At 40.2% G+C, this 15,710-nt stretch overlaps 1 protein-coding gene across 2 annotated transcripts in view; it reads right to left on the bottom strand.

The window, feature by feature from the left end:
* Positions 1–15,710, bottom strand: part of tmod4 (tropomodulin 4 (muscle)) — a 31,747-nt gene that overhangs the window by 2,280 nt on the left and 13,757 nt on the right. For both annotated transcript variants that reach the window (XM_031298479.2, XM_031298478.2), the window contains exons 3-7: positions 13,563–13,719; positions 10,843–10,962; positions 3,609–3,701; positions 2,098–2,228; positions 9–116 (exon numbers count right to left, since the gene is read on the bottom strand). In XM_031298479.2, coding sequence (XP_031154339.1) covers positions 9–116; positions 2,098–2,228; positions 3,609–3,701; positions 10,843–10,962; positions 13,563–13,719 — 609 coding nt within the window. The remainder of the gene's footprint in view (positions 1–8; positions 117–2,097; positions 2,229–3,608; positions 3,702–10,842; positions 10,963–13,562; positions 13,720–15,710) is intronic.

Here is a 15,710-nt window from a genome sequence, read left to right as displayed (position 1 = left end):
GTACTCACGTAGGCGACAGGGTCGTTGCTACGGGTTGCAGCGATGCTCAGAAACTCCACCTGAGAGTTTCCCTTCATTGCCTCAAAGATCTCTTTCAGTGTTGGGATGGGAATGTCCTGCAGCACAGACAGAGGGGCGTCACCTTCACCAGCTTTATGCACTCATTTATTATTAACAATGGCCTGGTCATACCCAAAGGTGTATAGTGTATTGTAGTGTGTGATGTATGTTCTTCATGTTATGTCTGTTATGCAAAAATTAAAACTGAAAACTTATATAAGACGACCCCGATAATAGGACCATCCCTCCCATTTCAGGACTCATCTTTTGGAAAAAGACTTTTATTATTATTATTTTTTTTTTTAATAAATAAAATATTTTTATTTTAAATTAGTCCCATATTTCTGTTTAAAATCACATATTCAAACATCCTCCGGTCAATCTCACGGAAGCGGGCGGTTTGGGGACCACGGTATGCTTTTTCTTTGACTGTTGCCGTTTTTAAGACTTCTTCGTCTTTTTGGGCTCGCCATCTCCGTACATCACATTCTGTGCCACCATATTTCTTCGCTGCTTGGCAGTTGTTTGACGACTCTGCTGCGTTAACCCTCCTGTTGTCCTCGGGTCAAATTTGACCCATTTTCAAAAAGTTTTTTTCAACCAAATTTTTAACAACAAAAAGCAATGTGCATGGTTCTCTACAACACTCTTCACAAGTAAAATACATGAATAGTTCGCTTCTTTCATTGAATTTGGGTGTTTTATTCAATTTTATAGCATTTGAAGAAAAAAAGAAGATAAAAGAACGTTGAAAAAAGTAACAAAAATGTTGGAAAAAGCTTCAAAAACGCAGGAAAAATCCCACAAAAATGTCAAAAGGCGCAGAAAAAAATTGATAAAAACATCGGAAAAAGTGACAAAAACGTCAAAATGTTGATGCAGAAAAACAAAAAGTTGCATGGAAGACAACACAAGGGTTAATCACCATCATCTTAAAGTTAGCGTCAAAACTTCTTCTCATTTGTTTGCTAGCTTGGCCTACTTTTGAGCCGCTTTGGGTCTCTGCATCTTTCAGACCATGGATGTATTATTAGACCCGGATGCAACATTAATAGCTAACTGAGATAAGATCCATATCAATGCAAATCAAACCAGCTATTAGGCTAACTGAAATAAAACCATGCCAATCTCTAGGTATGGTGAAGGGTATGTGATGATGTGGGGCTATTTTAATTCCAAAGGCCAAGGGAACTTCATCAGTATGCATAGTATCCTGGATCCATGAAATAACTGACCTTTAAAAATAAAAATCTGCCTGCCTCTATGGGAATTTAACATAGGGGTGTGTATAATTATGGCCCCTGTATTTTAAGGAAGAACATTTATTTATTTATAAAACATTATTCATTCACAAAAAAATTGGTATCCTTAAAAGATTGGATTTTTCTTCATTTTTTTTAATTAAGGCATTAAGATCAATTTCCAAAAGATGATTTTTTTATTCCTCTTTTTAGTCAACTTTAGCATGGGTATGAATACTTATGAGCAGCTATATATATATATATATATATATATATATATATATATATATACACACACACACACACACACACACACACACACACACACACACACACACATACATACATACACACACACACACACACACACACACACACAATACAGTATACCCACTAGAATACATTATACTACACCAGTGGATTTTTCCTTGCAATACCGCAATGGGCCACTGGACAAAATCGGGGTCGGGGGTCTCGCCTGGCACTGTCGGGAGTTCTGATTGACGACTCCGGTCGTGAGAGGCACATTCAGGTTACTGCTATTTGCCCCACCTGTTGTTGTGGATGTATATCGGTGTTTAAAAGTCTAGACCCCGAATATAGGACCACCTCACTATTTCAGATGTGTTCATAGGGAAACAAACCCCGTCTTATAGTAGAGTCAATACGGTATGAAGATTTGGAAGACTGTTCAGCTCCATGGTTCCCTTTGATCCAGAAGCTGATATTTGATGAATTAAAGCAAATACACTCTGTAAATTTGATCTTTTATCCTTTCCCCGCCCGTTGAGCTGACCTTGATGTTGTTGAGGTTGACTTCAGTCAGGCTGCTGTCGTTGTTGTGGATTCTCTCCAGGGTTTCCTCCACGTTGGTGGGGTTGGGCGGCTCATCGGGGAAGATCTTGAAGGGATCTGCTTTCACTACACCTGTAGGAGACAACAACATCGCAGCTCAGGCTGCAGTGTAGCATTGTAATCGAGTTGGAAGCTTCGTAGTCTGGATCAAGGCTTTGGACCCTCGTCTTCCGCTCTCTGTCTGTTGGCGTTCTCAAAATCCCTTCGCTACACAAAACAACAACCTCGAGCTAGCAAGCTACACGCTAAAAATGGCAAGTTTTGAAGAAAATTTGGATTGTGCAACAAGGCAGGCCTGCTCGTTTCTTTCAGGGAATGATTGTAAAGATTTACACAGAATATGTTTACGGCATTTCCTCTCTAACTGGGACGTTTTGGGACCGATTGGTGGGGATTGCTGTAGACATTAGTACACACAATGATACACTGGTAAGAGCGAATTACATTCAACCATGTATCCAGCTAATTTAAATAGGTCACATTACTGTATTGTGTGAACAGTTAACTTCGTTTAATATTGTATGTGGCGTTTTCTTTCGCGGGATGCAAATGTTCCACTAAAACAAGTTCCTTCCAGAGTCAATTTAGCAGAGCCACCGTCGCTGCGTCCAGAGCTTAGCGCCGCCCAAGACGATTGTGATTGGTTTAAAGAAATGCAAACAATCCAGAGCATTTTTTTCTTCTCCTATCCTGGAATGTATCTGTGGTGTAGCCAAAGCTTACTCCACAGCGCTGTGGAGATAGGTCTGGCAATACGAGACTAAAACCTTTATTACAAATGACTATAGATGGATGTTGGACAAAAAAAGAGGAAACTTTAATTAAACATCCTTTTTGATACTTCCTTCATTTAAATGAAGCATACATAATGTGACTGACTGGCGGTTTACTCGTCTTATTTTCTTATGACTTTCAACATTGATTTATAAGCTTGTATAAGCTTGTACAGGTAATATATGATGTAACAGTTGAGCCTATCTTTCAGGTTTGGAGCCATAGGTATGAGACACGAGGGAATTCTTTAAAACTTTACCCTAGAACATGCCTGTCTGAAAAGAGAAAGAACTTTTTCACACTCCGTGCGGTAAAATCATGGAACGAGCTTCCAAAAGAAGTTGTGCGTTCCCCTTCAATTAATTCTTTTAAGAATAGGTTGGATGCATTTTGCCTGTCGAAAGGTGTAATGTATAATTATAAAGCTTCTCAGTAATTTATGTAACTTATTTATGAATTGTTAGAAAATTTCAATCATGAAATGAATGTGTTTTATGAAAACAACATGTTAAAATGTGAATATATATATATTTGTTTTGTGTTGCTTGAGTCTGGAATAGAGGATTTTATATCCTGCACCAGACATTTTTTCAATACATTTCAATAAATACTAGCTTGTAAACAATGGTAACCAATAAAACAAAGATAAAGTTGTTTATGAAATGAGGTCATACGTACTGTTGATGCCCTCTGTGTTGGCGATGGTGCCCGTGGTGCCCAGAGCGTCGTAGTACTGCTTGTTGCTCATCAGCGTGTACATTCCAAGGATGGCTGTAAGTACAATCAAGAAAACAATCACCATGACTACAAGATCAAAATACCTGTGGTATTTGAATGAGATCACACTGAATGTCCTGGACTGTGTTTTGCCATGGTTGCTGTTGCGGTGTCCTTGCACTGCTATCCCCGAGACAAATTCATGGCTGCATTTGCAACTAAAATCTTTTTGATTTCAGACCCAGTTTCCGAGTCCAAAACAAGAAGAGGCCCAGTTGGTGTTCCCTCGTCTCTTGTGATTCTACTCTGTGTGTCTGTTTGATAAAATAACGATCGTGTTGCCTGAGCACAGCAGGAAACTCTGGAACTGGTTGTAATCTCACAGGGCTCCCAAAGGAAGTAATGATAGCCCACAGTGATACACAAGTTTCAGGGTGAGTGGGTGGGCTGCTAACTTTCTTAGTGTTATTCCAGCTGATATTGAGTCAGTGTTAAAAGACCACACGCAGTTTTGGAAAAAGACAACTTGAACAACTCTGTTCTAAAGAGAGGAATCAGCGAGTTAAGAGTCAATGTTGTGATGTAATCAGTTTTGAAGAAGATTGAACATAGAGAATGAACTGGGAACCTATAAAACTGGTCAAGAGGGAGATCATTTTAAAAAGCTGCATTAGTTGTTAACTATTAAATTAATCTGCAACTATTAAATTCATCGCCAACTATTGTGATAATCAATTAATTATTTTGAGTCATTTTCTAGGAGAAATTCTCTGATTCCAGCTTCTTAAATGTGAATGTTCTAGTTTCTTCTCTCCTCTGTGACACTAAACTGAATGTTTTTGAGTTGTGGACAAAACAAGATTTTTGAGGACGTCATCTTGGGCGTTGGGAAACACTGATTGACATTTTTCTGACATATTGTAGAGCAAACAACTAAATTGATTAAATCGAGAAAATAAACAATGAAAATAATCGTTAGTTTCAGCCCTACTGATTTTCACTAGTTTATATACCGCTTGATAGTTTCATTATAAGCATTATATATTTCTAATTTTTATTTTTTTACCTTTATTTATTCAGGGAAGGTTCACACAGTCACACATTCATACCTGGAAGCTGCCCAGTACAACCCCAGTCTGATCTGCTGGCCACTGAGCAGCTCCACTGGAACGGTTTGGGTTAAGGGCCTTGTTCAAGGGCACCTCAGTGGTGGTGACGAGGGAGGGATTGTAGATTGTATCCAGTTGGTCTGGGGATTGAACCCACAACCTCCCGGTAACAAGCTCGCTTCTCTAACCATTAGGCCACCACTGCCACCCATTCAACTTTATGAGCAGATCCTATTTTTTATTTGTAAAATCTGAATGTGACACTGGATGTATGTATCCATACATCTAATGTATACTTTTCTCTGCTTATACCCAGAATGAATGGCTTGTAACAGTGACTGTCTTCCACATCACCTTTACCAAACAGATAATAGTGACCAGTGTTTCCCCCCGGTGTATTGCAAGCCTGGTGGCCCACCAGGCCTAAGTTTCCCCCCACTAGGCCTAAGCCACTGAAAATGTATTTTTAAGGCATTTTTTTTAACTACAGTTACAGTGGGGTGGCTCGGTTAGAAACTTAGACGTAGTCATATTTTCAAATCTCCAGTCAGCTTTTAGCACTGACTTAATGTAGGGCCTTTTGGAATCTGTCTTATAGATTTTTTTAATTCTCAATTTCACGATTCCGCCCATCACAGAAACTATTGGTCGTTACACTGACGCTGCCATCTGTAAGTAAGTCAAGTTTATTTCTAAAGCCCATTTAAACACAGCTTCGGCTGACTAAAGTGCTGTTGTTAGAAACATTTTGATTTACATACTTTTCCTCTTGTTATTTATTAAACTGTTTGCATAGAATAATATTATACTGATTACTATTTTCTCTCTCTGTTAAATTAAACTGTTGTGGATGTGTGTGGATATTGTGAAGAAACCAAAACACTGCTTGCTCTCACAAGATAACATGGAACCATTGGCTATCTTGTCTAAGCACGGTGTGTTGCTGAGAAAAGAACACGCACTCCCTGACCAGATAATTCAGACGTCATCGACTCTGACCAGATAACTGACGACATCAACTCTGTATCATGATTGTATTACATTCCACTTAGTATTATAAAAAGCGGCTGTGGAGAGCTTTTCGTTAGGTCACTTCTGTACTTGTCTGTCCTGTCTATCCTTTGATAATGAATTTATTCTAACAGCTGTACAAAGAAGCATCAAGCTGCTGTATAAAAAAAACATTGAAATGTAAAAAATAAAAAGTAGAAACAAAAACACAAAAAAAAGCATCCCAACAACAACAAGCAGCAATTTACAAATACAGAATTATAAACATAATGACAGAATGAGCGATTAGTGTGTTAAAGAGGCCAGAGAGTAAAAAATGTGTCTTTAGCCTAGATATAAAAACAGAAATAGAGGGAGCACGTGTGATATCTAAAGGCAGCTGGTTCCACAGTCGTGGAGTAGCAACTGCAAAGACTCCGTCACCTTTTAGTTGTCTGTGACTGGTCCGAGCCGGGCCCCCTCGTCAAAAACAGACAGTTGCCACCGGGCTAAACAACTTTTTCTGGGGGGAAACCCTGGTGACAGTTTTCTCTTGTTCTCCTGCTGTTACTGTTTATGGCCAGGAGGAGGCAGACCTGCTGCTTCTCCTCTTCCTCTTGTTGTAACCTGCCAAACTGTGTCACAGACTGTGACAGCAACCCCCCCTCCCCTCCACTGTCGCTCCACCTTCCCTGCCTCCTGACCCGGTGTGGGGAACCATGGGACGGGCCTTGTGAGGAGAGGGAGGCCAGAGAGACAGCTGCCTGCTTAGAGAAGGGAAGGGAAGGGAATGAGGGGGGGGGGGGGGTTGCTGGCCATAAACACCCAAGTTATCCGGTTTGGCCCTGAGAATAACCCACGGTAGCTTTACAGCACAAACTAGATTGCAGCAACTCAAAAGCTCAATAAAGCAACATGGTAATGTAAATAAAACGATAATCAGGGTCTCTCTCTCTCTCTCTCTCTCTCTCTCTCTCTCTCTCTCTCTCACTCTCTCACTCTCTCACTCAGCGGGTCGGCCCAGCTATTCATCCCCCTTTTAGTCGGTTTGCCAAAAACGCCCAAACAAAAGACTGACAGAGGCTAACTGAGGTTTAATCCTCATCTGGACTCCATCCAGGGTTAAAACGGCCGTCTCTCTGACAGGCTGCTGGGGCCGGACAAACAGGCTCCCCTGCTCTGCCTTTCCGGATGCCTGCCCCTCTGTTTGGCCTGTCAGACAAGTGTGACCGGGTGTTCAAAGGATCACACTCAAAGAAAACATGTTTCAATTCATGTTAGTGAATGGGGTTCGTTACAGAGGCTCATTAAGCCTATTGAAGTATCCGCTGATATAAGATTTAAAACTTTTACTTCACTGTGCAGCGCTTCTCTATCGTACCTGATCAAGAAATCTTGCCCTGCATCTTTTTTAGTTATTTATCAGGGACAATGCTCTGGAGTCAAGCTCTGGGTAGTCTATATAGACAACGTTTCATTTCCGGGATTGTTCAGGTGCTGCCAGAAATTCCGACGGATGTCCCTAGTTTTCAGCCGGATGTCCGTTACCTTCCGCTTTCTTTGTGTTGTAATTCTAAACTCCAGTCGATTCATATCGATCTATGGTTAACTGCTCCTCAGATCTCTGCAGGGTAAATCCAGACAGCTAGCTAGAAATCTGTCAAATCTAAATTTACTCTTACACGACTAAAACAATTGTTGAACGTACACATGTTCCACCAAAACAAGTTCTTTCCCGAGGCTATTTTGCAGCGGCACCGTGGCTCTGTCCGGCGCTTAGCGCCGCCCATGACAAAATGCCAATAAACCAGAGCACGTTTTTCTCCCATCCCAGAATGTTGTGTGGACTAGCCAGACCCTCCTCCGCAGCGCAGTGGAGGAAGGTCTGGCAATGTGAGACTACCATTACATAAACTGCAGCAGTGCAAGAATGGAATGCTTGTTTGGCATAGCAACAGTAACTAATGGGGACGGGGTTTAGTGAATACTCAGTAATGATGTAATTGTGTCAGATTTAGCAAAATGGTTCATTTCTATCTGTAGTCCAGTGAGCTACAGTTCACTTTTCCATTGTTTGCTTGTAATGTTGGTGATTGAGGAATACCACTACTGTAGTTAAGACAATCATCTACTGTACATTAATAGTTGAGCTGTGAATTGTTATTCATGGGATGTGCACATACACGATCACAAGACTGAAAGCAATAGTGAATGTATCTACTTACAAATATTGTGTGTGTATTAGAGCTGCAAAGTTTGATCGATGAATCGATTAGTTGTCAACTATTAAATTAATCGCCAACTATTTGATAATCTGTTTGGGTCACTTTGAAAAATAAAGTAACAATTCTCTGTTCCAGCTTCTTAAATGTGAATATTGTCTTGTTTGTAAACAGTAAACTGAATATCTTTGCGTTGTGGACAAAATGAGACATTTGACGATGTTATCACTATTTTCTGACATTTTATAGACCAAACTAATTGATTAATCGACAATGAAAATAATCATTAGTTGCAGCCCTAATTGATAGAATGTCAAAGTATTAAATGAGGTCATACTGTATTGAAACAAAGTATGGTTTCTAAAAGACACTGTCACACTGTTGATTCTAAGCTCCACAATAGTAAAGTGACTTTGAGCTTCAGGAAACATGAAAAACTGTGGCTTGTCTATCTGTGGAAACAGTAGCTCCCCACTGGTCTGTTTTACACAGATACAGTATCTGTGCCCCCACCACCCCCCATGTTCACTCCACCCTTCCTCTGGCCGGCGGCCGGGCTTGTTTATTTTTGTGGTGCTGAGTGCGGGGAATCGGACCCCACCTAAAGTCTGGCCATGTCTGTTAGCCTGGGACTACTGAGCTGTCTCAGTGTAGAGGGAAACAATATGAAGCTAACAGCAGAGAGATAATAATAATAATAATAATAATAATAATAATAATAATAATAATAATACATTTTATTTGTTGGCACCTCTCAAGGAACTAGGGGTGGGAATCACCAGAGGCCTCACAATACGATATTATCACGATACTCACGATACGATATTATTGCGATTTTAAACATATTGTAATATTCTGCGATACATATTGCAATTTATTACCTTTTTTCCAACAACTTTTTCCCAATTTCAAATGATGTCCCCAAAAGGAAACTTTCCTAGAAAGATAGATTTCTCTGTTTGTTCATCTCACTTAAATTGTATTGCTGCAAAATGGGATTGTTGAGCAGACAAACTGACCAACACATACATTATAATAGATCGATACTTGGCGACTCTCTGTATCGATACAGTATTGCCACGGAAAATATCGCGATACTATGCTGTATTGATTCCCCCCCCACCCCCCACCCCCCCCCCCACCCCTACAAGGCACCCAAGGACACCTTATAAAACATTGATAACAACTTTAATAAAAGCAAAACAATATTATCAATAGTAAAATCAAGTAGTAAGTCAAATCAAGGTGATCAACTGGTTAAAAACATTTAAAAATCATCATGCTGTTTTGAGTGAGATACAGATTTCTGAATGTGTCCTGCCTTCAGTCTCCGGGTGAGCTGTTCAAAATCTGCAGGGCTTTCTACGTCACTAGCCGAAACGAGGTGGCTAACCGTAGCATGCTAGCACTAGCATGCTAGCTCGTTCTGAATGGCAAAACACTGCTACAACACACACTAGTTCACCATAATCTACAAAAGAACTACTTACATGTCCCTGTTCTGTAGGTATTCCACGCAAAGTTGGAAGTGCGCCCTCGTTTAGAAGAAGTCTCCCAGCTAATCCTGCCTTGTACTACTGAAGTTGTAGAAACAAACGGCTAGCTGATATGATCCTTACCTAGCTACTGCACATGTGCGCCTCCCAACAAAGATGGGATAGAAGTGCGATGCCTCACTCTGTAGATAAAACAGAAGCCTGAACACAGGGTGAAAAGAGGATCTGCAGCAATGTGCACTACAAAAAAAAAAGAGGTGTTTTTTGAAAATGTAACCATGTAAACCTATTCTGATATAACCTCTAAATACAATTATGAACCTGAAAATGAGCATAATATGGCCACTTTAAGTTTAAGGTGGATATGGTGAAAGTGTATGCCAATCTAAACAGATGTGTTCCGTATAAAACATCTGGTTCTGTAGAACACAACTATGTGGGTCAGAGCCACTGTGATGAAATCACAATCAGCACCCGCTGCTGGGAAACAGTATGAGGACAAACAGATGACGTCATAGGAAGGATAGAGCTTTTTTACAGCGGACAATTTGACACGTCACGGCAGGAAGAGCACAGGTGGAATGGATTTTATTAAGAGCGAGTGCATTCCATTCAGATAAGCTATAGTTCCAGGGTCCTGGTATTGTGTGTGTTGACTCACTGTCACACTTGATGAAACTGAGCCATTGGTAACAAATGTTTTTCATGTGCTTGTTTATGCTTTGACAAGTCAAAATGCCTGCCATTAAAAAGGTCTCAATGAAACCTGGGCTGAGTTCGAAGTCGCATACTTTCCTTTTTACTTTTAGTACGTACTGCAGCAGTCCTTAAAGAGTATGTACTGTTTCAATTCAATTTTAAATATATATATATATATATATATATATATATACACACATACACTGTATCTATACTGTTGCATGCAGTATGCATACAATTGGGACACACTACTTTTTCATAATTTCTTCCTAACTTGAACTTTATGTTGCGCAAAGGATTGTGGGTCAGAATAGCCAGAAAAGCATGCTGGCTTGCATACTGCAAAATCCGACCGGATGCAGTAGGATATCCTGGTATTTCTGGCACACTGCATATGACAAACTTTGTATTGGAGCATACTAAATGTGTTTCTGGCATACTAAATAGTATGTTAGTATGGGTATTGGAACACAGGGCGAGTCTTCATCACAGCTAGAACATTACTGTTCCATCACTGACAGATGATATGGAAGGGAGATACTGGTTGCAACAACCTGAGAGTGGGGTTAGGGAGAAGCTACAGCCTGGGATGAATAGATGGATGGAGAGCTACTGCTGCTGCTGCTGCTGCTGCTACTGCTGCTATTAATCTGAGTAATAGTGGAAGTGTTTGTCTAACCTGCAATATCACACATCTCTGCGTCAGAGGCATTTTTCAGAGCCTCCTCCAGCTCCGGCTCCAGAATCACCTGCTCGTGCTCAGGGATCTCCGCTGGTTTCTTGGGCACAAAGGTCTTTCCTGGAGATGGAAAGAAAGAATAGATGAGTGAAGAGGTGAAACCAGAGAAAAAAAAGACTAAACAGGATGAGAGACAAAAATGAGATGGAAAGAAATGAGTATGAGAAGGAGTCAGACAGTGTCTGATGTTTGTGTGGATTTATGCAAAACAAGCAAGGTTTTTTTTTATTTTTTATTTATTTTTTTAAATCTTAATGGTGTTTCTTCAGAGTTTTTAGACCGTAAATTTGTCTCCGTTTCGGTAAAAGCTCTGTTCGGATCATGTTTCCCAAAACACGAGTGAGTCAGGGCTTATCACGGATTTGTGGACCAGCGCTAATAAACTCTATTTTTTCCACTGGAGCCTAGAGGATGCCTTCTCATCCTTATCTTTGTGCTTTTACAATTTCAGCCGTAGATCCCAACAAAAACTATATTTTAGACAGATATGCGGCTTCCATTTATTAGATGAGATGCACAGGAGCTACAGTCCAAATATTCTCAGTCACATTATTTCCTGGTGTAGGTTCTGGACATGTCAGCCTGTGGGACTATGATGGAAATGGCCCCGAAACTCAGTGAGCTGCAAAAAAACCCCACACAGACCTGAAAGTAAGAGCCGGGGCTGCTGTGCAGTGGTGCATCGCAAGACACAAGCCTGTACAGCTGTGAGGTACAACGACAAAAAGTCCATGGGGATTTAAGTCCACACACACACACACACACACACACACACACACACACACACACCTTGTTACATAAAAATGAGAAATGATGCCTAGGCCTGTAACAATTATTACATAATTGTCTAATCACAATTAGTTTTTACATAATCTTTATTTTTTTTTTAAGTTTCTTTGTTTAACCGCAATTAATTGCTAACATTAGTTAAAGTGCTCATATTATGCTCATTTTCAGGTTCGTAATTGTATTTCGAGGTTATATCAGAGTAGGTTTACATGGTAGCCTGGTTGACACCAGACCCTTCTCAGTTGTAACTGAGAGTGGGTCTGGGGAAGCTTCTTTCACAGCCCATTTCCAAAGGGGCGTCACCAATGGACCCCGCTCAAATGCCTCTGGGCGCAATTGGATAGTCCTTCAACCAATCAGACCAACGATCCGGGTGACTTGGCAGCGACAGCGGCATCAACGGGTTGCCGCGCTTCGGTGGCCATCATGTTGAATGTAAACAAAAAGCTGCTCGCCGTCGCTGCGTCATTGTGTAAAGCCCGCCTCAACGGTTGTGATTGGTGCCTCGATTTGGAAAAATTGGAAATGGGCTTGAATGGGCTCTTGGCCAGACTGACTTGCAGAGCAAATCTCAAATTTGTTGGAAGTTCGTCAGGGTTTTTTCCCGGGCTATTTACATGGTTTAATTTTCAGAAAACACCATATTTTTGTTGTACTGCACATTGCTGCAGCTCCTCTTTTCACCCTGTGTGTTGAGCTCTCTGTTTTAGCTACAGAGTGAGGCATCACACCTCATTCCATCTTTGTTGGGAGTCGCACACGCGCAGTAAGTACTGCTAGCTAGTCAGTTGCAGAGTATGAGGGAGTGCCACGCTAGCAGCTAGGTGAGCATTATAACGTGTGATACAAAGTGACGCTCGTTCGTCACGGAAGTAAAGGCTGGACTACAATAGAGCTGTTTGGAGCAGTTTGTGAACAGTGTTTTCTGTTGGAGATGGTAAGTCCCTTTGGGGTGGACTTTGGGCTTTTTCACTTTGTAAACCTATAACGTGCACAAAAAAGATACATAACATAATAAAGGAAAGGGGAAAAGCCAAAAACCATAATATGAGCACTTTAAGGTCCTAAGAGCTATGACTGTTGATGGTAATTGTCAATTATATGTTCATTTAAGAAGAAAAAATACAATGTTTCATGAAAACAAAGAGGCATGGTTTACTCCAGAGGCTGTGTACTTGTGTTATTCCATTATCTGGCTCACATAACAGGAATATAACCAAAATATGTATCTTGGATTCATTCAAAACTTTGTTTGAAAAAGTAGTACATAAAGAAATATTTTTAAAATTTGACTGAAAGAAAAAATTTGATTGTTAATCGCAATTATTTCTGAGACAATTAATTGTACAGTAAAAATTTGGAATTGTTACAGCTCTAATGATGGGATGGCTGTGTGTTGGGTTAAACTGCAGAAATAAATATTTCACTACATTGTAGTGAAAAAAAATTGTGCTTAGTGGATATCTAGCATCCTCACTGGCAAGTATTGAAAGGATTTACAAGCTTTTTGAAATCTTCTTCAGCTCCTACATTTTCTGTTACCATAAGTTTTGATATTTTATTCTGTTATTGTTATAATTTTTTTTTATTTTCACCAAATTGAGTTTTAGCCTGTTTTCTCTTCCTTAGGTGAGATTCCTTCTATAAGCCCCTATGGGGTTTTCTTAATCTCACCTGCACAATCTTTTTTTTATATGTATTATTTTATTTTATTTTACTGTTGTCTTGATTTTATTGTGCAAAATAAAACCAAATTCATATGCATTATTGTTTTCTATGAATGTGTGCAAACCAATAAAAACCTGTGTATGTGATAATAAAGAATAGAGTTTTGGTTGTTTGGTTTTTGTGTGACGGCTGCTCCCCCCCACCTTTCTTCTCCTTGGTGAAAGGCACCAGGTCCTCCCTGTCCTCGTGCTCCAGGGCCTGCTTCTCCAGGTGCTGCTGCAGGGCTTCACGGTCGAACGTCCCCGTTGGGCTCTTCTTCGTCTGGTCACGCTGCCGGAAGCCAGCGGGCAGCATGGCATTCTGGGAGAACAAGAGGGCAAATGTCACGTTGATGTGGCATTAATACGAGAGAACATGAGAGAATGGTAGGGCTGAATGATTCAGGGGATTTAATTGCGATTTTCCTGCCAGATATTGCGACTACAATTCGATTTGCGATTTTTTTTTTGTGCTACATATTGCACCTGCTATGTTAAATAAAGTAATAACAAATTAACAAATATGAAATGAAAGATCCACTGAAAATAGGACATTTCTGTAAATAATCTGTGATATGTAACATTATTACAGCATGTATCTTAATGAAAAAACAGTAAATACAACGCAAAGAGGAATTCAACTAAATTTCAACATTCAACTATATAGTTCACATTCGATTAATCGCGGTCTTCACAATTAGCCAATCGCATTCTTTGAAATCGCGGTTTCGATTTGAAAACGATTAATCGCTCAGCCCTAGAGAATGGATTCATTGTTTTGTCAGTGCCTGGATGGACAGAGTGAGTACGACATGTTTTAGACTTATTAGTCTATATCCACGATGTTCCACTTCCAGGATTGCTCCGTTGCCGTCGGAAATTTCGCCGGATGTCACTCTTTTCCGCTGGATGTCGTTACCTTCCGCTTTCTTTGTGTTGGCATTCTAAACTCCGGTGGATTTATGATGACTATGGTTAACTGCTCCTCAGATCTCTGCAGGGTAAATCCAGACAGCTAGCTAGACTATCTGTCCAATCTGAGTTTTCTCTCGCACGACTAAAACAACTTTTGAACGTACACGTTCCAACAAAAGAAGTTCCTTCCCGAGGCTATTTTGCAGCGGCACCGGGGCTCCGCTCGGCGCTTAGTACCGCCTAAGACGATTGTGATTGGTTTAAAGAAATGTCAATAAACCAGAGAATGTTTTTCTCCCATCCCGGAATGCTGTGTGGACTAGACAGACCTTCCTCCACAGCGCTGTGGAGGAAGGTCTAGCATTGCGAGACTATAGACTTATCAAATGATGTGCTACAGCAGGGGTTCCCAAAGTGTGGTCCGGGGACCCCCAAGGTTCCTTGAGGGGGTTCCCCCCCCAAAAAGGAGAATCATTTATTTTCACTATAATTCCATCCATACGTAACACAATGACAGAGTGTTTTAGTCATGGGTTTCATACACGTTCTGTAATAAAACATCTACAAGCAAAGATCCTATCAGATGGGGGACCCTGGGACAAAATCTAATTAAATGGGGGTCCGTGGTCTAATTTGTGTCAGATTAAGGGTCCTTAAGTGAAAATGTTTGGGAACCACTGTGCCATCTCATATGTCCAAAACGATTGTTTTTCAGGAAATTGAGAAAAAGGCTAATTTGAAAACATTTCTTTTGTTTTAATGTTTCAATATTTGTAAAACCCACAGATGGACGTAAAGGTTGACCGATAGCATTGCTTTATGACTAAGAATTAAAATGCCGACATATGGAGATACGAGGTTTCTGGCACAGCAACTGCGATATATTCTTTTCAAAATGTATGTACAACATTTTCATCTTTCTAATTACTGACTTTGACTTTAATTTGCTTAATGCACCACTTCTATAACTGGTCTATCATATCTACAGTCTGAGTATTCAGTGAAGCCTGTTTCACGTCGCTGTCAGGTGAAAACCTTGTATGTCCAAAACCATTGTTTTTCAGGAAATGACAAAAGGCTAATTTGACAACATTTTCTTGAGCTAATTATTTTAGACAAAGTCAGACGAAATGACCCATTTTATATATTTGTACAACCCACAGACTGACCAATAGCATTGATTTAGGAAAGACAATTAAAACAATGAGAGATGGAGAGACAAGGTTTCTACCCGACAGCGACGGTATTATCTTCTTTCGTAAGTACAACTTTCTAATTACAATCTGTGACTTTAATTTGCTTGATGCATCACTTCAGTAATTGGTCTATTATAGCTACGGTCTGAGTATTCAAGGAAACCTGTTTCACATAGTTCTGCAGTGATGATACAAGTTAAAG

Source organism: Sander lucioperca, chromosome 10 (genome assembly GCF_008315115.2).
Source record: "Sander lucioperca isolate FBNREF2018 chromosome 10, SLUC_FBN_1.2, whole genome shotgun sequence".
Classification (NCBI taxonomy): Eukaryota; Metazoa; Chordata; class Actinopteri; order Perciformes; family Percidae; genus Sander; species Sander lucioperca.
The sequence above is the reverse complement of the archived record's forward strand: the minus strand, read 5'-3'. Positions and strand labels throughout refer to the sequence as shown.